Source organism: Podarcis tiliguerta (genome assembly GCF_965153285.1).
Source record: "Podarcis tiliguerta genome assembly, chromosome: 10".
NCBI classification, from domain to species: domain Eukaryota; kingdom Metazoa; phylum Chordata; class Lepidosauria; order Squamata; family Lacertidae; genus Podarcis; species Podarcis tiliguerta.
The window spans coordinates 70167378-70190537 of NC_139543.1; the positions used below are offsets into that span (position 1 = coordinate 70167378).

The following is a 23160-nucleotide window of genomic DNA, read 5'->3' on the forward strand; positions in this document are numbered from 1 at the left end:
GAAGGAGGGGTTTGGACAGTTTTGTTCCTCATTCATGGGTGGCAAAGGGGTGTGTGTGTGTGTGTGTGTCCATGTGTGAGCAACGCCTGGTGCCTTCATTATATATTTTTAAGTGCCAGGGCCCAGGAGGAAACGGACCTCTTCAACCAGGCCTTGAAGAGCCTTTTAAATGTGTCTGTGGCCTTATTGTTCTGCTGTTTTGTTTTTAATTATTTACTAGTTTTTATCCTGTATTTTATACCCTGAGATCTTATGAGGAAGGGAATATATAAAACATAATAATAATAATAATAATAATAATAATAATAATAATAATAATGTCTGTACTGACACTTCACTCTTTGGTGTAAAAGCTATCCAGGTTGCACCTGAATTTCTGATTTCTTTATTTTTATTAATATACTGTAACCTCTGCAAAGAGGGCAGACCAAAGTAGACCAAGAAAGGCTGTGTGAGAGCTTGATTGTGGAAGACTCGGGTTCGAATCTCGCCTGTGCTGTGGCCTCTGCTCAGGGCAACTTCTATGCGGCTTGCCGCTCGAGTATCAAGGAGTCAACTGATGACAGCTGAGTTGCACAAACCGGGCCTGTTTGTTTCCCTGAGATGTGTGTGTCTAAAGATTTCCCCTCTGCAAACCATACTTTTCAGAATTCTAAAACGCTGGGTTTTTTAAAAAAACGACACTCTTCCACTTCTTGTGCCGCCTTAACTGCATCCACAAGTGATGGGTTCAAGATGCTCAGTCATTCTGAACCCACTTTGTGTGTGTGGACACTCCATCTGGCCTTTGGCTTGGAATCAACTTGATCCCCTCCCCCTCTTTCCTTTCTCCTTCTGTGATGGAACTCCTATTTGGGGACTTCCCTGGCTTTTTTCTGGCCCACGTAGGACCAGTTGGAATAGCCCTGTTGAAGATTTGACGTTTTCATCCCCAAAAAGTTTTTGATTCGAGTTTCTGCTGAAATGAGGCTGCATTTTAATGTTGTATTTTAGCCTTGTTTTTAAGTTGTGTTTTAATCAATTGTTTTTATACCTGGTGTTAGCCGCCCTGAGCACGGTTTTGGCTGGGGAGGGCGGGGTATAAATAAAATTTATTATTATTATTGGTTCCCCTGAATTTAATCAGGTGGGCTTTCAAAGGCACACCCGACCCCCCATCTTCTGAGAACTTACAGTTCTGCGCCCACCCCCAACAAACCTTTTGCGCCCCCCCCCCCACAACTCCCCCATTTAAACTCCCACCCTTTCTATCGGCAATTGGATCCAAAGAACTGAGGCCAGAGACCGGCAGCTGCCCCCCTCCCCTCCCCATATTCAAGAGAAGACAAATCCTAACAATATCCAAACCCCCCTTTTTGTGGACGGGGGGGGGATCTTAAAAATAGCAACTGATACATCCCTAACTTTCCAGCCCGCAGAAGTGGGTTGGGTTGGAGGGGGGTGTAGAGAAGAGTGGAGTTTGTAACGGGGGGGGGGGGGATCTGCTGCCGGGCAGAGCCAATCCCTGCCCCTTTGCTATCCATAGCGCCCAATCCACAGCTCCTGAATTATCTCAGGGGGCGATTGGGAGCCAGTTACTCATCTCATCGTTGTATATGGTCACAGCGCAGGCATTCCTGGGAGTCCTTCCTCCTGACGTGGAACAAGGGGGTGGCTGGTTGGTTGGTTGGGGGGCGAGGGGTGGGGTGGGGAAAAGCTTTTTAAAAACCCCTCCTTTGCCCCGGACCTTCCACTTTTGAATGAGCCAGGAAAACTCGCAACACACGCCCTCTTTTCTCTCAATCTCTCTCTCTCCCTCCGCTGTCCTCCCTGCCTGTCTTTTCTCTCTTCTCTTCGCTTGCCTCCGAAATCCCAGCTGAAAGGAAGAAGAAGGAACCAGAAAAGGGAAACAAAAGAAAATAGCAGCAGCCCAGCCCGCTTTTGTGGATTAATTTTCTCCACCCTCGCTGATCCGTTTTCTGGATACTGTTTTCACACTCTTCGGGGCGAAGCGCCGCGCCTCTGGATTTTGGGAAGGAAAGTTGGAGACTCTAGGAAGAAACTCCCCCTGCCCCCCAATTTAAAACAAACAAGGTGGGTTTCGAGCCCTTTCTTCCTCCTCTTCGGTCTGCTCAATTTCACCCCCCCCCCCCCCGCTAGTCGATCCCAACTCGCCGCGAGCAACTTCTTGCGCCGCTTGGATTTTGGTCTCTGTCGTCCCTTTCGCTCGCGCTCCTTCGCTCTCCTTTTTCGGAGCTGCTCTCTCTGAACTGACAGACCCGCTTCCTTCCTTCCCGAAACAAAATAACAACCACTCAGGATGAATAGCAACAGTTACTACGACCAGGCCCCCCAAACTTATTATCAAGAGGAGCAGGAGGAGATGCCGGCCACCGAGAAAGACCTGGCCGAGGACGCGCCCTGGAAGAAGATTCAGCAGAACACTTTTACGCGCTGGTGCAACGAGCACCTCAAATGCATGAACAAGCGCATCGGCGACTTGCAGAAGGACCTGAGCGACGGCTTGAAGCTCATCGGTCTCCTCGAGGTCCTGAGCCAGAAGAAGATGTACCGAAAGTACCACGCGCGCCCCAACTTCAGGCAGATGAAGCTGGAGAACGTCTCGGTGGCGCTGGAGTTCCTCGACCGGGAACACATCAAGCTGGTCTCCATCGGTGAGTTGCTGGAGGAGGGGGACGCGCCCTGGCAGGAGGAGGGGGCGAGGGTGGGGGGTCCCCCCGGGGGGGGTGTAGTTTTCCAGTCCCACATTTCTACGTGCCCCACTCCTCACTAGCGATCAAGGGGGTGTAGACCCGGGAGGAGGCGCGCGCGCGCAGGGTCTGTCTTGGAGAGGGGTGCGTGGAAAACGGTTTGGCAGAGGAAGGGAGTTTGTGGCTGCGTCTTCCGGCGTTACACAGGTCTCTTGGTCTGCGACAGCTAAGGGGCAAGGGCAGCAGGCGCCCTCTGTGCCAACTTTCACACGCCCTCTGGAAACTTTTCTCCGCCTCCAGGCCTGTGCAGGGAATTCAGAATGGACATCTGGTTGTTGCTGTTGTTGTTTAAAAAAATCTTAACGGTATTTATGGTGTGGTTTTCTGTGGTTATTGCTGCGAACCGCTTTGATATATATATTTTTACGGCACAAATATTTTATTTATAAACAGACAGGTATTAGCGCTGGCTTCTCACTGCCCAGTTTGCATGTTAGGTTTCTTGCAGAAAAGGACAGCTGGCAGCTTTTGCGGGGAGGCTATCCTCTGATATGTCGCCAGCTTCCCAGGTTACACAGAGCGCTACTTAGTCCCGGCCGAGAGAGGGATTACACGGTTGCATACGCAGCTGCTGCTGCTGCTTAGTCGGTCCCAGAGAGGCGGAGCTTCAAAATACACGTTCTCGGAGCAGCTTCAGATGGGATGGAAGTTCTCTGGGTTAGACAGAGTTCCTCTTGGCCGTGGTCAGGGGCAGCAATGGATTCTGGATTCTGCGGGAAAGTTGGTCTTTCCTTCTTGTGGGTCTTCTGATGTCAATATGAACCTATTGAAAATACACTGCTGCGTTGAGAGATTTTGTGGTTGTTTGCTCAAGAGAAGGCAATAGCACAGTTGCTGACAGGGGTCTGCAGATAACAAACACTGCTCGCCCATTTGCAAGGCCAGGATCAAGATGTTACTGTTAGTACATAAAGCCCTTCACAGCTTAGGACCAGTTGACTCTCACTAGACCAGTTTGATCTGTGGAACGAGCACCATCAAGGGTGCCACATAATATTCAGACCACAGTGGAAAGAAATTCCCTTTTTTATGAAGATTACCGGCTCTGGGATCCCACATCTAATTCTCCCCTGGTCGTCTCGCTGGCCCAAATAGGACTAATTTAGCCAGCTAGCCCTGGTGATCACCTAATGTTTATTGGATGGATTTCCCCCCTAAATTGATTTTTGAATTCTGGCTTTATTGTTATTCACGTTTTATACTGTATTTTATGCTGTTTTTTGTTGCATCAATTAAGTGCGGTGATAAGAGCTGCCCACCTTTCAGGGTTATCGTACGCACACATCCTGTATCCTTTTAAACGTGTTTGTGGAAACGGGGTTATTGGTTTGTAGTTCTCATTCTTGCTTTTGATGAGGGGTTTCGTGTTTCTGTCTTGTGTTTTTATGCTGCGAAACTGCCCTGAGATCTTCGGATGAAGGGTGGTATGCAAATCTAATTAAAAATAACGGGAGATTCCTGGGCTGCAGGGAGCTGGACAGGGTGACGCTCATGGTTCTATGATTACCGTATTTTTTGCTCTATAAGACTCACTTTTTCACTCCCCAAAAGTAAGGGGAAATGTGTGCGCGTCTTATGGAGTGATTGCAGGCTGTGCAGCTATCCCAGAAGCCAGAACAGCAAGAGGGATTGCTGCTTTCACTGTACAGCAATCCCTCTTGTTGTTCTGGCTTCTGAGATTCAGAATATTTTTTTTCTTGTTTTCCTCCTCCAAAAACTAGGTGCGTCTTGTGGTCTGGTGCGTCTTATAGAGTGAAAAATACGGTATATATTGCACGAAATACTATAGAGCTGCAGTTGTCTAACAGCAAGAGGTACCTGGTCTCCCAGAATGGGGAGATACATCTCCCAAGTCCCTTGGCTATTGCAGTGTGGGGCAGAAGAATTCAGAATATGAGGGGCTTCTGAATCCTGGGCCTATGGGGATGATGACTCCCGGCTCTCTCTTATTGCAGCAGCAGGAAGGTTTTACATAATTCCCCTTGAAGATTCTGAACTTCCCAAGGCTTAAGCCTTAAGCTTTTTTCCCTGGCAGCTGTAAAGTGTAGTGGTTAATAATAATAATAATAATAATAATAATAATAATAATTTATTATTTATACCCGCCCATCTGGCTGGGTTTCCCCAGCCACTCTGGGTGGCTTCCAAAAGAACACTAAAATACAATAACCTATTAAACATTAAAAGCTGCCTTCAGATGTCGTCTAAAAGTCTGGTAGTTGTTCTTCTCTTTGACATCTGGTGGGAGGGCGTTCCACAGGGCAGACGCCACCACCAAGAAGGCCCTGTGCCTGGTTCCCTGTAACTTGGCTTCTCGCAGTGAGGGAACTGGCAGAAGGCCCTCGGAGCTGGACCTCAGTGTCCTGGCAGAACAATGGGGGTGGAGACGCTCCTTCAGGTATACTGGGCCTTTGAGACCGTTTAGGGCTTTCAAGGTCAGCGCCAACACTTTGAATTGTGCTCAGAAACGTACTGGGAGCCAGTGTAGGTCTTTCAAGACCAGTGTTATAAGGTCTCGGTGGCCACTCCCAGTCACCAGTCTAGCTTAGAGTGTCAGACTAAAACCCGGGTGAGACCAGGGTTCAGATCTCCACTTGGCTTCATGAAGCCCCCTGGGGTGTCCTTGGGGGGGGTGGTCACTGCCTCTCAGCTTGGCCTACCTCGCAGGGCTGTTTTGGGGATTAGAAACGAGGGGAGAGGCGGAATCACGTAAGCCACTTTGAGGTCCTGGGAGATATAAATGCAATGAATCGTTTGCCCAGTAGAGCTCAGGCTTATACACTGAGCTAAGTCCCCATCACCCCCCAGTAATTATGATTATTATTGCCACTGCTGTGGTTTATTAGAGTTGAATAAACCCAAGGCTTTCCTCTGACGCAAGCAGCTTGCAGTCTAAATTTGCTACCGGATAGCACTGGATTTAGGATGTTGCAGGAAGTTCCCCCACACAAGGTGCTGAGCCGAGGGGTGCACAAAATGATGATGATGATGCTAAAGATAATAATAATAAAGGTAAAGGTACCCCTGACCATTAGGTCCAGTCATGACCGACTCTGGGGTTGTGGCGCTCATCTCGCTTTATTGGCTGAGGGAGCCGGCGCACAGCTTCCGGGTTATGTGGCCAGCAGGACTAAGCCGCTTCTGGCGAACCAGAGCAGCGTACAGAAACGCCGTTTACCTTCCCGCTGGAGTGGTACCTATTTATCTACTTGCACTTTGACGTGCTTTTGAACTGCTAGGTTGGCAGGAGCAGGGACCGAGCAACGGGAGCTCACCCCATCGCGGGGATTCGAACCGCCGACCTTCTGATCGGCAAGTCCTAGGCTCTGTGGTTTAACCCACAGCACCACCCGCGTCCCAATAATAATAATAATAATAATAATAATAATAATAATAGCAGCTACAGTATATTTATATGGGCACCTCCTGAGAAGTTCAATAAAAAACCAACCCTACCCAAAGTGTGAAAATAATAAATATTTAAGGTGGGGGTGCCAAATTTTGTCCTCGCTCTGGGCACCATATTACCAAAGTCTGGCCCTGTTCTGGATCAGGCCAGAAGCTCATCGGATCCTGCCTCCTGTTCTTACAGCAGCCAATCAGATGCCCCAGTGGGAAGCCTTGCAAGTAGGAAATGAGAGCAACAGCCTTCTCCCACTTTTGCTCCCAGCGTTCGAAATTCTCCAGGCGCATTTTGCACCTGGCTTTTGGTCGCTTTCGGCCGAGTGAAGATGCCCGGGTGCCAAGATGGTGCCTGAATTCCCCACCATCTGGAGGTGCGTGGCCTGGGGGACTGTTTTCACACACTCATCCCACACCCTGCAGAATTCTATCCGTTCTATTTTACCTGCACAATCGGAATGAATTTCAGGAAACAAAAACTCACCCTCTGCGCAGTCTGAGCAGGAGCAGTGAACCACCTTAGAGTAATAATAATAATTTATTATTTATACGCCGCCCATCTGGCTGGGCTTCTCCAGCCACTCTGGGCGGCTTCCAACACAATATTAAAATACGGTAATGCATCAGACATTAAAAGCTTCCCTAAACAGGGCTGCCTTCAGATGTCTTCTAAGAGTCTTGTAGTTGTTGTTCTCTTTGACATCTGGTGGGAGGGCGTTCCACAGGGCGGGCGCCACCACCGAGAAGGCCCTCTGCCTGGTTCCCTGTAAGAATGGTTGCCTCTTGTCTTCGCTGACCCCACCCCACTGCCCTACTCACGGTTGGGGAGAATATTCCCACGTTATGAATGGTCTGTGTCCCCATTAAAAAAAAGATGACAGATGTCTCCACCCCCATCGTTCTGCCCGGACACTGAGGTCCAGGTCCGAGGGCCTTCTGGCAGTTCCCTCATTGCGAGAAGTGAGGTTACAGGGAACCAGACAGAGAGCCTTCTCAGTGGTGGCACCCGCCCTGTGGAACGCCCTCCCTTCAGATGTGAAGGAAATAAGCAGCTATCCTATCTTCAAAAGACATCTGAAGGCAGCCCTGCTTAGGGAAGTTTTTAATACTTAATGCTGTATTGTTTTTAACACTCGATTGGGAGCCGCCCAGAGTGGCTGGGGAAACTCAGCTAGATGGGCGGGGTATAAATAATAAATAATAAATTATTATTATTATTATTAGCCAAAATATATGTGGATGGTCCCTGGATCAAGCGACTTTTCTTCTCTGGGCTCTCAAAGCTTTTAACGGAGCTCAAGGTTGTCATCTGATCTCGCCAGATGTTTAAGTGACAATTAATCACAGTCAGTCCATCATTTGAAAAATAAGAGACTTGTCCCCAAATGGCAACTAGACATTCTGTTTTGGCGACTGCAACTTTGGCTTATGGAGCCGTTTGGCTCCAACTTATATATCTGAGTTTCTAAGACTGCTTGTTGAGAGACGCTGCCACTTCCAAAAGTGGAGGGGAGGGCATAGTTTTAGTGCCTTGTAGCCACTGACCGGCATATCGTCCAGAATTCGTCTATTCCCTCTTTTCAAGCCATCCTTGTCAGCGGCCTTCGCTCCCACCTTGTGATAAGCGGAGGGGGAGACTGGGGTCAGGCTAGAAGGAAGGAACGGGAGAGGCGAGAGATGAATAGGCTATTTACACGACTCTGTGCCAAGATCAGCCAAATCCAGCAGCCTGAATAAATAACACAAGGAATAATGATGTTTCTGCGCATATTTGGACTCCCTCAACAATTTATTTGGCTTGGCTTCAGCTGGTCACGGGGTTGGGGGGGTCTGTGTATAAGCGTCTCTGCAGACTATTGGTCCCCTGCAAAAAAAAATTAACTATCCTACTTTCTTCCTGGCTTCCGACTTTTGCAAGGCACCGTTCACAGATTTGAATGCCACTCTCCTGCAACCCTGAGGGCTAGCAACTTAAAACAAGCAAACCCACACACAGACTGCAGACTCGTAAAAAGCTGATATTTCCAGGGTGGCAGATTTGGCTGCCAAATTTCCCTTGGCCGACAGGGGACAAGATTTCAGTGTCTACTAGCCGGGATGTTTGTCAACGATGCGGTTTCCTGATTTTACAAGAGTGTACAACCTTACAAGAAAAAAGAATTTCTTCCAGTAGCACGTTAAAGGTAAAGGTACCCCTGCCCGTACAGGCCAGTCTTGACAGACTCTAGGGTTGTGCGCCCATCTCACTCAAAGAGGCCGGGGGCCAGCGCTGTCCGAAGACACTTCCGGGTCACGTGGCCAGCATGACAAAGCCGCATCTGGCGAGCCAGAGCCGCACACGGAAACACCGTTTACCTTCCCGCTAGTAAGCAGTCCCTATTTATCTACTTGCACCCAAGAGTGCTTTCGAACTGCTAGGTTGGCAGGCGCTGGGACCAAGCAGCGGGAGCGCACCCCGCCGCGGGGATTCGAACCGCCGACCTTTCGATCGGCAAGCCCTAGGTGCTGAGGCACGTTAGAGACCAACAAAGTTTGTTATTGGTATGAGCTTTCGTGTGCAGGCACTCTGACTACTGGTGTTATTCCTATTATTTTGATTCTCCATAGCTGCTAATTCCAGTTTCCTCATCTCCAGCTGAAATTGCATTATTTCGCCTTCTGACTGATTATCTCAACTGTTTGACTGTATTCAGTTAACTGCAGAAAAATTATAACTGTGCACTGGTTAATTTCAGCTGGAGATGAGATAATATTAGTTTTGAATTTGAAAAATAGCCGAAAATGCAGAAACATGAATGAGGAGGATTATCTCTAGACATTTGGAACATGGGAATTCCTGCCCCCAAATCTTTATAATTGGAATATATAATTGGTGGTATTGTTATTGTTGTAATTTGGACTGATTTGATTTAATTTGTCATTAATTGGAAGATGAATAAAATTTTAACAAAAATAATAACGCAGGAATGGTGGGGAAATCCAAGGAACCAGGGAAGAAGGGAAGGTGTTGAATGTTTTTATTAAAAGGTCGGCGGTTCGAATCCCCACGACGGGGTGAGCTCCTGTTGCTCGGTCCCTGCTCCTGCCAACCTAGCAGTTCGAAAGCACGTCAAAGTGCAAGTAGATAAATAGGTACCACTCCGGCGGGAAGGTAAACGGCGTTTCTGTGCGCTGCTCTGGTTCACCAGAAGCGGCTTAGTCATGCTGGCCACATGACCCGGAAGCTGTATGCTGGCTCCCTCGGCCAATAAAGCGAGATGAGCGCCGCAACCCCAGAGTCGGCCATGACTGGACCTAATGGTCAGGGGTCCCTTTACCTTTTATATATATATATACTCACATCTGCCTACCAGCAGACTCCCCCCAAGCAACAACAATAATTTATTATTTCTACCCCACCCATCTGGCTGGGTTTCCCCAGCCACTCTGGGCAACTTCAAACAGAATACCAAAATACAATAACCTATTAAACATTAAAAGCTTCCCTATACAGGGCTGCCTTCAGATGTCTTCTAAAAGTTTGGTAGTTATTTTTCTCTTTGACATCTGGTGGGAGGGCGTTCCACAGGGCGGGCGCCACCACCGAGAAGGCCCTCTGCCTAGTTCCCTGAAACCTCACTTCACATAATGAGGGAACCGCCAGAAGGCCCTCGGCGCTGGACCTCAGTGTCCGGGCTGAACGATGGGGGTGGAGACGCTCCTTCAGGTATACTGGGCCGAGGCCGTTTAGGGCTTTCAAGGTCAGCGCCAACACTTTGAATTGTGCTCGGAAACATTCTGGGAGCCAATGCAGATTTCTCAGGACCAGTGTTATGTAGTCCTGGCGGCCACTCCCGGTCACCAGTCTAGCTGCTGCATTCTAGATTAGTTGTAGTTTACCTTCAAAGGTAGCCCCACATTGAGCGCATTGCAGTAGTCCAAGTGAGATATAACCAGAGCATGCACCACTCTGGCCAGACAGTCCGTGGACAGGGAGGGTCTCATCCTGCGTACCAGATGGAGCTGATAAACAGCTGACCTGGACACAGAATTGACCTGCACCTCCATGGACAGCTGTGAGTCCAAAATGACTCCCAGGCTGTGCACCTGGTCCTTCAGGGGCACAGTTACCCCATTCAGGACCAGGGAGTCCTCCACACCCGCCTGCCTCCTCTCCCCCCAAAACAGTACTTCTGTCTTGTCAGGATTCAGCCTCAATCTGTTAGCCGCCCTCCATCCTCCAACCGCCTCCAGACACTCTTCGCCTCTTCATCGCTTTGCTCTGCTCAGTCTGCTTTGCCTGTATTGGCATTTTGGGGGGGGGGGGGTGGCGGGGGGAGAGGGAGGGAGGGAGAGGAGCTCTGCCAAAATATCCCTCTCTCCCTTTGAAAGGAAATGTGCTTGACTGTGCAGAACAGGATGGAGCGAAGCCAAGCGGCCTGGTGGGCAGGAAGACCTCATAAGGCTGGACTCCTGTCAACAAGAATTGTTCCTCTATGTTTTCCTTGGCTGGCGGTGGGGGGCAAGCGGAGGGAGGGACTTGGGGGTCTCGAGTGCCCCTCTACAGTCCCACCGCGGCTTGCTTTCTGCTCAAGTTCTTTTTTTACTTTTCAAAAACTATAACAACAATAATAAGGTTTCTGCTCAAGTTGACGGGGAGGCAGCTGCACGGTGCCAGCCTTGGTACGGTGCCCCCGCGCCAGCCAAGTGTGGGAATTTCTCTCTTTAAGCAGATTAGGGCCCCTGCGCACAGCTGGCGCAAGCGTCAACAACAAGCTGAGCCAGCAGCCTGGATCCAGCCGGAGGTAGCCCTTTTGGAGCACAGCAGCGCCGGCTTCTCAGGGATGCCAGTCGGGTGCACGTTGTTGTTTAGTCGTTTAGTCATGTCCGCCTCTTCGTGACCCCCTGGACCAGAGCACGCCAGGCACTCCTGTCTTCCACTGCCTCCCGCAGTTTGGTCAAACTCATGCTGGTAGCTTCGAGAACACTGTCCAGCCATCTCGTCCTCTGTCGTCCCCTTCTGCTTGTGCCCTCCATCTTTCCCAACATCAGGGTCTTTTCCAGGGAGTCTTCTCTTCTCATGAGGTGGCCAAAGTCTTGGAGCCTCAGCTTCAGGATCTGTCCTTCCAGGGAGCACTCAGGGCTGATTTCCTTCAGAATGCATAAGATGAATAAGGGACCGGAAAGAATGGCCAACAAGTCACAGACTCCTTTATAGTGGTACCTCGGGTTACAGACGCTTCAGGTTACAGACTTCGCTAACCCAGAAATAGTACCTTGGGTTAAGAACTTTGCTTCAAGATGAGAACAGAAATTGTGTGGCGGCGGCACAGCGGCAGCAGGAGGCCCCATTAGCTAAAGTGGTGCTTCAGCTTAAGAACAGTTTCAGGTTAAGAACGGACCTCCGGGACGAATTAAGTACTTAACCTGAGGTATCACTGTAATAATAATATAAAAATAAACTTTGTTTATAACCCTGCCTCCCTGGCCAGAGCCGGGCGCAGGGCAGCTAACACCAGTAAAATTACAATAAAAACATAATGGTGGGGGGAAAACCCCCCAATTTAAAATACAGGTTAAAATGCAGCCTCATTTTAAAATAGCCCATAGATCAAAACCGTAAGGGGAGGGAAACATAAGGGTCAGACTGAGTCTAAACCAAAGGCCTGGTGGAACAGCTCTGTCTTGCAGGCCCTGCGGAAAGATGTAAAGTCCCGCAGGGCCCTGGTCTCTTGGGATAGAGCATTCAACTACGTCGGGGCCAGTGCTGAAAAGGCCCTGGCCCTAGTTGAGACCAATCTAACCACCTTGCAGCTTGGGACCTCCAAAGTGTTGTCATTTGTGGACCTTAAGGTCCTCCGCGGGGCATACCAGGAGAGGTGGTCCCATAGGTACGTGGGTCCTAGGCTGCAAGCAGGATTCGAACACAAGATCTGTGGTTTCCAGGAAGCGTTGGAGCAGAGCCATGAGGCCCAGTAGCCGTCAATAGCCCTCTCCTGCTCCACGAATTTGTCTCATCCTATTTTAAAACCATCCAGTTTGATGGCCATCACCTCTTGTAGCAGGGAGTTCCACAGTTCAGCTATATGTCCTTTCTTCCACCTGTCCTGAATCTTCCAACGTTCAGCTTCGCCAGTTGCCCACGAGAGAGGGAGAGAAAACGTCTCTCCACCCACGTTCCGCACACCAGGCATGATTTTTACAAACACCTTATCTCGTCGCCTGTTACTTGCCTTCCCCCTAAACTAAAAAACCACAGAATTTCGAGCTGGGAGGGACCCCTGAGTCTCAAGTGAAAAGCTTCTGGGAAATGATATATAATGAGATGATAAAAATGTTGAAATATACATTAATCAAGAAACCAGAAGCATTTTTACTGGGCATGTTAGGAAGTGATATAAACAGAAAAGAATGTTTATGCAACGATGGCAGCAAGAATATTATTAGCACAAAAATGGAAGCAAGAAGAATTACTGACGAAAGAAGAATGGAGGATGAAATTAATGGACTATGCAGAATTAGATAAATTAACAGGGAGGATTCGATATTTGGGGGACCAGAAATTCACAGAAGACTGGTGTAAATTTACAGACTACCGTATTTTTCACCCTATAGGACGCACTGGCCCATAGGACGCACCTAGTTTTTTTGGGGGGAAATCAAGGAAAAAATTTTTATTTCCCCCCCAGGTTTGCGCAGCCATACCCAGGCTAGAAGAGGAGCGCTCCGTCTCCCTCTTCTGCCTTCAGGGACAGCCTCTCTAGCCTCCGTGGGGCAGCGGCTTGCCCCGCTGTCCCCCGAGTTTCTGGGGCTGGCGAACTTGTGGGGCTGGCAGGGGGGAGAAGCAAGCTTGCTTCTCCACCCCCCCGCCAGCCTCCAGATCAGGTCGGGGAATAGCGGGGTGGCAGCGCTGCGCCTCCCCGCTGTCCCCCGAGCTTTTGGGGCTGGCAGGGGGGAAAAGCAAGCTTGCTTCTCCGCCCCCCCGCCAGCCTCCAGACCAGGTCGAGGAATAGCGGGGTGGCAGTGCTGCGCCTCCCCGCTGTCCCCCGAGCTTTTGGGCTGCAGGCTGCTGCCCGCAAGCCTTGCGAGCCCACGGGATCTCCCCCCGGGCTTGCAAGGCTTGCGGATAGCTTCCTGAAGCCTGGAGAGCGAGAGGGGTCGGTGCGCACCGACCCCTCTCACTCTCCAGGCTTCAGCGAAAGCCTGCATTCGCCCCATAGAACGCACACACATTTTCCCTTCATTTTTGGAGGGGAAAAAGTGCGTCCTATAGGGCGAAAAATACGGTATTTGAAAAGTAATAGTGATGATCAAAGTACGTTTGTAGGTTTGCAAGAAGTTTTGTGAGGTGAATTATTGGAACTATTATTATTGGAACTAAGGGGAGGATGATTAGTTATGATAATTAAAGACAATATGAATTTAAGAAATGCATAAGAAGTGGTGAAAATGGGGGATCATCAGAGGTGCTGTTGGGAATCCATAAAAAGATTGTATAAGTGGTGAAGTTTTGTGGTATGTATTATAATTCATATGTTAAAATTAATAAAAATTATTACAAAAAATAATAAGCCATTGCAAGGTGGGAATTCGGGGTCTCCTTCCCTCCGCAGCCATTTGCCAGAGTGCTGCAGTTAAATCCTGCGCCGGTGACCCGGGGCCAACGAGCAGGTTGGTCTGGATGACCTCTGCGGTGCCCGCAGCGGTGGCATTTGGGCTCGGCGCCCAGTCCCGTCTTTGGAGCACAGTGTCAGCTGGGGGGGATCAGCTGCTCTTTCAAGCCAAGCCAGGGCCTTGACCCTTTGCCAGGCGGCTCCTGACCAGCTCAGTCATTCCTGGCTTCGCTTGGGGGGAACGGCTGCTGGGTCTGCAAAAGTACTTCTGTGTGGGTCTCTCCTTCGCCACCCTCCTCTCATCCTTTCTCTCTCTCGCTCCCCCTACCACTGCCTGCCCAGGCTTCTGATAAGATCACATTCTAGGAAGCAATGACCGCATTAGTAGCCCATTCCAAACAGCTGTTCCCATCTGAGCCAGCGCCAGGGTTAGGGGGAGGCGAAGGAGGCAGTTTTGGAAGCCCGGATTTTTTGGCCTCGAGATATATATAGCAGATACACAGAGTAGAGAGCTGGACAAAGACAGCGTCCCAGTGTGAAAAAGGCAGATTCCATGTGATCCTTGGGAAAGGAACTGGAAACAAAACAGCCGCTGTCATAATCGCTGTTAGGCAAATCTGCGTTCAGAGCATAGCTGTCAACGTTTCCCCTTTAGAAAAGGGAAATTCCCTTATTCTGAATAGGATTCCTCGCAAGAAAAGGGGAAAGTTGACAGCTATGATTCAGAGCCATGCATACGGTTCCGGCTGCCTCGCCTCCGAAAGGGTACAGTGGTCCCTTGGTTCTCAAACGCCCTGGTACTCAAACAACTTGGAACCCAAACTCTGCAAACCCGGAAGTAAGTGTTCCGGTTTGCAAACGTTTTTCGGAAGCTGAGCATGCTCCATTTTAAGTGCCACGCTTCAGTTTTGAGTGTTACGCTGGGGGTCTGTCTGTTTTTGCTATTTATTTTGCGTTTTTGTGGCTCTTTGTTTTGTTTTTGCGACTGTGTGCAACCCAGTTCAGCTCCTGGTGGTTTGATTGTGTGACTGCAGTACATCATTTATTGCTTTCATTCCTTAAGTCCGTACAGTAGAACCACAGAATTGTAGAATTGGAAGGGACCCCAAGGATCATCTAGTCCAACCCCCTGCAATGCAGGAACAGGCAGGTGATTGAACCTGCAACCTTGGCGTTATCAGCACCACACTCTAACCAGCTGAGCCATCCATCCATTGCACCCCCATTTACTCGCCTTTTGTCTAATCTAAAACACCGATGGGGAGACGCTCCAACCCCTGGATCTTTTTCCGGTGGCCTCTTTCTGAAGCTTTTCCAACTCCACAATACAATGGTACCTTGGTTCTCAAACTTAATCCGTTCTGGAAGTCCGTTCCAAAACCAAGCATGTGCCTCCTGGCTGGGGAACCAAGGCTGAACTTTGTAGTCCCTGCGCAATGTTGCTTAAAAGCTGCCTGCACCTTTACCATTTACAGTGGTACCTTGGTTCTCAAACTTAATCCGTTCCGGAAGTCCGTTCCAAAACCAAAGCGTTCCAAAACCAAGGCGTGCTTTCCCATAGAAAGTAATGCAAAACGGATTAATCTGTTCCAGGCTTTTAAAAACAACCCCTAAAACAGCACTTTAACATGAATTTTACTATCTAACGAGACCATTGATCCATAAAATGAAAGCTATAAACGATGTATTGCAGTCAATCAATCAGTAGCTGAACTGGGTTCCTCACAGTCACAAAAACAAAACGAAAAAGAGCTGCAAAGACAAAAACGCAAGATAAATACCAAAAACAGACAGACCTCAGCGTAACACTCAAATCGGAAGTGTAGCACTCAAAACGCAGCACGTTCGGCTCCCCAAAAACATTCGCAAACCAGAACACTTACTTCCGGGTTTGCAGTGTTTGAGTTCCAAGTTGTTTGAGCACCAAGGCGTTTGAGAACCGAGGCGCCACTGTAGTCACATTTTGGCTTGGACACTGATTCAAAAATTGGGTGGTTCAGATGCAAAGAGAACCAAATAGTTAAGATGCAAAGAGAATCTCTTCCCCCTCCATCTCTTTAAGAGAAGCACCCACCCACAGCTCCTGAGGATCCCTGTCCCACCAGCTGCCTGTGCAAAGAAGACGACCCCCAACTCCTGCATAATGGGGTTGGACTAGATGACCGCTGGGTGCCCCTCGAGAATTCTACAATCCAGCCCCTTTCCCCAGGAAGCAGGCAGTTCCACACCAGCTCAGGGTGTATGTGTGTGTGTGTGTGTGCATATATATTTATATATAGCAGGAGAGGAGCTAGGCTCCCTCTGGGAGATGCCAGGCATTCCCGAAACTCCACGGCAAAGGCATCTGCGCTCCATTGTCTATCTTTGGTAACAGAGTCTCCTCCCGGCTTTGGGGGAAGGGAAGCAACCTTGGCATTGCCTGGCTGGCACCCCAGAGGCCAAGAGACTGCCCACCGGGAAGCCCCTCAAATCTTGCCTCTGCTGTGATGTGCCCATTCTAGGAAAACCTGCCCTCCCCGCTCCCTGGCCTCATACATGAGCTAGGGTTGTTCTTGTTTAGTCGTTTAGTCGTGTGCGACTCTTTGTGACCCCCTGGACCAGAGCACGCCAGGCCCTCCTGTCTTCCACTGCCTCCCGCAGTTTGGTCAAACTCATGCTGGTAGCTTCAAGAACACTGTCCCACCATCTCACCCTCTGTCGTCCCCTTCTCCTTGTGCCCTCCATCTTTCCCAACACCAGGGTCTTTTCCAGGGAGTCTTCTCTTCTCAGGAGGTGGCCAAAGTCTTGGAGCCTCAGCTTCAGGATCTGTCCTTCCAGGGAGCCCTCAGGGCTTATTTCCTTAAGGATGGAGAGGTTGGATCTTCTTGCAGTCCATGGGACTCTCCAGAGTCTCCTCCAGCACCAGAATTCAAAAGCATCCATTCTTCGGCAATCAGCCTTCTTTATGGTCCAGCTCTCACTTCCATACATCACTACTGGGAAAACCATAGCTTTTACTATACGGACCTTTGTTGGCAAGGTGATATCTCTGCCTTTTAAGATGCTGTCTAGGTTTGCCATCGCCTTTCTCCCAAGAAGCAGGCGTCTTTTAATTTCGTGGCTGCTGTCACCGTCTGCAGTGATCATGGAGCCCAAGAAAGTAAAATCTCTCACTGCCTCCATTTCTTCCCCTTCTATTTGCCAGGAGGTGATGGGACCAGTGGCCATGATCTTTGTTTTTTTGATGTTGAGCTTCAGGCCATATTTTCCGCCCTCCTCTTTCACCCTCATTAAGAGGCTGGCAAATGAGACTGTTTGCTTTACTAAAACCCAAAGTGAGTAGCTGTTGTGGTGATAAACCGCAAGAGTGAAGAGTTTTTGAGAGACGATTTTAGTCCAGCCGCTCTTGTGACAATCTTGCAGTACTAGGGATCTTAGACCGGGGGGTGGATTTCAGTTTAGGCGAAGCCAATGGTCAAGTGTCCTACGTCAGATCCGTCATTCTGCAGAGGGAAGATTGGCCTCTAGGCGCAACGATGCGTTTGGGACACAGGGTGGTACGGAGAAAAATTGCTTCTTTCCCATCCTGTGCCAGCCGAATCCTGGCAAGGCCTGATGCCAATGCCCTCCTGCCCCTCCTGCTCTTGAGCTATGCTCAGTCCCAGAATGGCAGAGCCTGCCTGGGGGTTTGGCACCCTCCTGCCTTTGGGCTGGGCAGCTGCTGGGCCAGGGAGTGGGGGCTGTGGGAAGGGGGGGAGGCAGGGCAGGCATTCCTGGACTAATCCCACTGACATCGGGCCCAACTGGGAGAGCGTGGTCTCTGCCTCCAGAGCAGCTGCCAGGAGCAGCTGATGGCCATTCTGAGTCTTTGGCCTTCATAATAATAATAATAATAATAATAATAATAATAATAATTTATTTATACCCTGCCCTCCGCAGCCAAGACCAGCCCCTTTGGTCAAATGGGGAGGAGAACTACATAGGCTGGGGCAACCCAGTGTGACTGTAATTATTATTATTATTATTATTATTATTATTATTATTCCACCTTGACTGGGTGCACTCTTCCCATCTTGGATCGAATCTATGCTTCCAGGCAGTGCCATAAGAAAGCTGCAGAGATAGCGCAGGATAGTGCACACCCCTGAAATGATCTCTTTCAGCTTCTGCCTTCTGGAAGAAGGTCCAGGGTTATAAAGACCAGGACTAGCCGCCTGAGAAACAGTTTCTATCCAAATGCAATTTTGGTTTTATACGCAGTGTAAGGAGTCTCTGTGGGAGTATATTGTCTTTAATTATGGGGTATCAGAGTTTTTAGGGGGCTAAGCAGGTTGGGATAGCTGGGATAGCAGGCTTGTTGGGTTTTGAATGTCTTATGTAGATTTTTCAGTTTTGTTCTTCTGTATGGGAGAATGACGATAAAGTTTATCGTATCGTATTGTCGGAACCTGTGGTATTTTTTCGAACGAGGAAAGCGGTGGGAAGACATCCCATATAGTTGTTGTTCTTCGTGACCCCCTGGACCAGAGCACGCCAGGCCCTCCTGTCTTCCACTGCCTCCCGCAGTTTGGTCAAACTCATGCTGGTCTCTTCGAGAACACTGTCCAGCCATCTCGTCCCCCGTTGTCCCCTTCTCCTTGTGCCCTCCATCTTTCCCAACATCAGGGTCTTTTCCAGGGAGTCTTCTCTTCTCCTGAGGTGGCCAAAGTCTTGGAGCCTCAGCTTCAGGATCTGTCCTTCCAGGGAGCTCTCAGGGCTGATTTCCTTCAGAATGGAGAGGTTTGATCTTCTCGCAGTCCATGGGACTCTCCAGAGTCTCCTCCAGCACCAGAATTCAAAAGCATCCATTCTCCGGCGATCAGCCTTCTTGATGGTCCAGCTCTCGCTTCCATATAGTGCAGGCTAACAAATGCTCAATTAAATAGCCAGCGCTGTCTAACACCCCTGAAAACAGATCAAGGTGGAGGCTTAGAACAGAAGGAGCTCTGGACTTGGCCTAGGATGGGAGGCAGGAATTGGAGAGCCCTGTAGGATTTTAGCAGAGATGCTGCTGCCCCCCTCTTAACAAGACTGAACGCAAGTTGCAGCTCCTGGCTGATGCCTGGGGTTTTATTGGGGGGGGGGAGACACTGAGCGCACCAAACATCTGCTTGCAGCTGGGCTGGCCCCTCCCTCAGATTCCCACCCCCTGAGACACTCTTCTGCATTTCTGACAGCTTATTTCATTGTTTGTATCTCACCAGCTTGGCAGACGTCCTGTCACGGCAGGGGACTCAGGGTGGCGGCTCACAGGTCCCCTTCTGACCCCCATCCCCCCCCCCCGAAAAAACCCCTTCCAGCTGAGGATTCAGGTTACCAAACCCATAGCAAGCATATTTGGTTTCTCTCCATTTAAAAAAAATAAATCATTTTTATTAAGTTTTCTATTTTAACAATCCAATCCAATCACATTAAATTAAATCTAGCTTTCAACTTTGTGATATATCACCAGCTGAACATTGTGATATACAGTGGTACCTCGGTTTATGAACTTAATCTGTTCCGGAAGTCCGTTCTTAAACCAAAACCGTCCTTAAACTGAGATGCGCTTTCCCTAATGACGTCTCCCGCCAGGGGTGCCCTTCCACCATTCGGATTCCGTTCTTAGACCGAGGTAAAATTCTCAAACCGGGACACTACTTCTGGTTTTGCGGAGTTCATAAACGGAATAGTTCATAAACAGGGCTGTTCTTAAACTGAGGTACCATTGTACTGATATACAGTGGGCGCTCGGGTTGCGAACGTGATCTGTGCGGGATGAACGTTCGCAACCTGCAGTGTTCGCAACCTGCGTCTGCGTGTCTGCGCATGCCATGGTTGCAATTTAGCACTTCTGCACATGTATGACTGCCGAAACCCAGAAGTACTTCCGGGTTTCGGCAGTCTGCAACCTGAAAAAACGCAACCTGAAGCGCCTGTATCCTGAGGTATGACTGTATCACAATATAATGATATATTAAAGGTAAAGGAACCCTGACAGTTAAGTCCTGTCGTTAACCACTCTGGGGTTGCGACACTCATCTCGCTTTACTGGCCGAGGGAGCCGGCGTACAGCTTCCGGGTCATGTGGCCAGCAGGACTAAGCCGCTTCTGGCGAACCATAGCAGCGCACGGAAACGCCGTTCCCCTTCCCGCCGGAGTGGTACCTATTTATCTACTTGCACTTTGACGTGCTTTCGAACTGCTAAGTTGGCAGGAGCAGGGACCGAGCAACGGGAGCTCACCACGTTGTGGGGATTCGAACCGCCGACCTTCTGATCGGCAAGCCCCAAAGGTTTAGACCACAGTGCCACCCGCGTCGCTTACTGATATAGTACAATGTCTGAAATAAGGATGGAGCTAGGCAGAGGCATCGGCTGTCTTCACTTCCCCGCCTTGTGATTTTTGCATAGCGCACAAAGACACACATCACAATTTGCAATATAGTGCCAGGTCAAGAACTATGAAACTGAAATCACGATATGGACTTCGAACTGGCTTTGGACAATATATCAATATGTCACCCAGTCCTACTCCTAACACTGGAACTCAGGAGCGTATGGGTAAGCTGAATATCGGAAGATTCAGCACAGATAAAATACTTTCTAACTATGGAACTCCCTGCCACAGAAGCCACGGATGGTAATCCACCTGGATGGCTTTGGAAGAGGATTGGAGAAATTCGAGGAGGAGAGGGCTATCGATGGCTACTAGCCAGAAGGGCTGTGCTTTGCCACCCCAGTTGGAGGTCAGCAATGCTTCTGAATCACAGGAAAACCACAGGAAGGGAGGGTGGCCTTGTGTTCCGATCCTGTTTGTGGGTTTCCCAATAATAATAATAATAATAATAATAATAATAATAAAATTTATTTATACCCTGCCCATCTGGCTGGGCTTCGCCAGCCGCTCTGGGCGGCCCCCAACCGAATATTAAAAAGAAAATACAGCATCAAACCTTAAAAACTTCCCTAAACAGGGCTGCCTTCAGATGTCTTCTAAAAATCAGATCGTTGTTTATTTTATAATGAAATGATTTTAGAAGTATCATTTTACTTTTGTTAGCCGCTCTGAGCCCGGCTTTGGCTGGGGAGGGTGGGATAATAATAATAATAATAATAATAATAATAATAATAATAATAATAATAATTCTACGTCTGATGGGAGGGCATTCCGCAGGGCGGGTGCCACCACCGAGAAGGCCCTCTGCCTGGTTCCCTGTAACCTCACTTCTCGCAGGGAGGGAACCGTCAGAAGGCCCTCGGAGCTGGACCTCAGATAGAATCATAGCTTCTCAGAGTGGCTTAACCGCCAGTCTTAATTAACGCTGGGAATTATAGCTCTGTGAGGGGGGAACGGGCGTCTCCTAACAGCTCACAGCAACCTTAACAAACTTCGGCTCCCGGGGTGCTTGGAGCATTGAAAGCAGTATGATTTGCATACATGTCTGGTGCAGATTGTGAGTCTAAGGGTTGCTCGAAAGCTTCCGAGAACCTGGATTTGGGTTTTCTCCGGAACCGGGAAACCCGGAGCCAGTCAGAAATCAGGCTTTCTCTCCTCTGCCACCGATCTGCATGCTCACACACTCACTTTCGCACAAGCCTGACTCTCCTGCCCACCTCATAGCTGAGGCCTGAGGTCAACCAGCTGCAACTGGGAAAGAAAACTCAGCCATATCTTGCTGCCTCTGGAGGGATGAGCTCAGTTGCAAGCTGGAAGTGTGTGTGCGCGCATGTGTTTAGACACAAACCATGAGCAAAAAAGTTCCCCTCCCCTCCGTCTGCTTGCAGAAAAATGAAAATACAAAACCGCATCTTTGCTATAAGATGTGGAACATCTGGCTCCTCTTGCCCCCAAACTCTTGGTTTGACCCCTCCTGGGTCCCAGGCAGCTTGGAAATGTGTGAAGGTCCCCTTAGGGGGTGATCAATAACTGCTGGGGAAGAGGGAGGGAGGCGGAAGCAGTTGCCATGGCAGCAGAGAAGGGATGCAGGGCATCGTTAATGCAAGCCTTGTGACGTAGAGTGACAAGGCATTTGAAACATGAGATCCGCAGTCGTCTGCCTGCTGGATTCATCAAGCCCTCTCTCCCTGCATGTGGTCTGATCCAGGCCCAGCAGCGGATAATTTTCCCTGCACATGGGAACTCTGGCCAGGCTGGGAATATGCACACCCACCCAGTGGCGTAGCGTGGGGGGTGCAGGGGGAGCCGGCCGCACCGGGCGCAACATCTGGGGGTTAGGGTTAGGGGGCGCAAATCCACGGGTTAGGGGGTGCAAATTACTTGCCTTGCCCCGGGTGCTGACAACCCACGCTACGCCACTGCACCCACTCCACAAGAACACGGCATGAGGAACATATGAAAATGCTAAAAAAAAACTTGATAAAAAAATCCCGAAGCTTATCTGTTAGGGTTGGTGGGCAAAGACATAAAAGGTAAAGGGACCCCTGACCATTAGGTCCAGTCGCGGACAACTCTGGGGTTGTGGCACTCATCTCGCTTTATTGGCCGAGGGAGCCGGCGTACAGCTTCTGGGTCATGAGGCCAGCAGGACTAAGTGGCGAACCAGAGCAGCGCATGGAAACACCGTTTACCTTCCCACCAGAGCGGTACCTATTTATCTACTTGCACTTTGACGTGCTTTCGAACTGCTAGGTTGGCAGGAGCAGGGACCGAGCAACGGGAGCTCACCCCGTCGTGGGGATTTGAACCGCCGACCTTCTGATCAGCAAGTCTTAGGCTCTGTGGTTTAACCCACAGCGCCACCTGTGGCCCTGGGCAAAGACATACCACATATTTAAAAAAAGCAATCTTTTTATATGCAACAACAGCTGCCAAGGTAGTGATTGCTACTAAATGGAAATCTTAGGACATAACAACAAGGGAAGAGTGGATTTGTCAATTAAGTGAGTATACAGAATTGGCAAAATTAACTTCAATTATAAGATATCAATCAAATCCAAAGTTAATAATGGAGTGGAAGTATTTCGAAGATTATATGTCAAAATATCGTTCTAAAAATGACATGTTAATAGGCTTAGAATAAAAAATGTAAGCAATAACAAAACCAATAAAGAAAGAAGGAAAAATCAAAATTTAACAAAATTAACTTATTATAGAATGCAAGGGGGGAAAGGTAGAAAGAAATATAAAGAAGTCGAATTGCTGTGGAAGGAAGTAGAGGGTGGGTGGTGGGTTTTATAATTAAGTGTATAATTATTGTTGTAATTTAGATATTATATTTTATGTGAGGGAATCATTGGGAATTTTGGTTATTATGTATATATGTTAAGTTTCAATCAAGATCTTTGAGATATTCCGAGATCATTTCAGATCTGCCCTGAGATTTCACGCTAGGTGACAAATCTCAGCTCGCCCTACCAGAAGAGCCTCTTGAATCAGGACAACGGCAAATCGTGTCC

General features: G+C 49.1%; 1 protein-coding gene across 4 annotated transcripts in view; it reads left to right on the plus strand.

The window, feature by feature from the left end:
* The first annotated feature begins 1721 nt into the window (after positions 1-1721).
* Positions 1722-23160, plus strand: part of FLNC (filamin C) — a 123833-nt gene continuing 102394 nt past the window's right edge. For all 4 annotated transcript variants that reach the window (XM_083401609.1, XM_083401610.1, XM_083401611.1 and 1 more), the window contains exon 1: positions 1722-2654. In XM_083401609.1, coding sequence (XP_083257735.1) covers positions 2300-2654 — 355 coding nt within the window. In that variant the 5' untranslated portion in view covers positions 1722-2299. The remainder of the gene's footprint in view (positions 2655-23160) is intronic.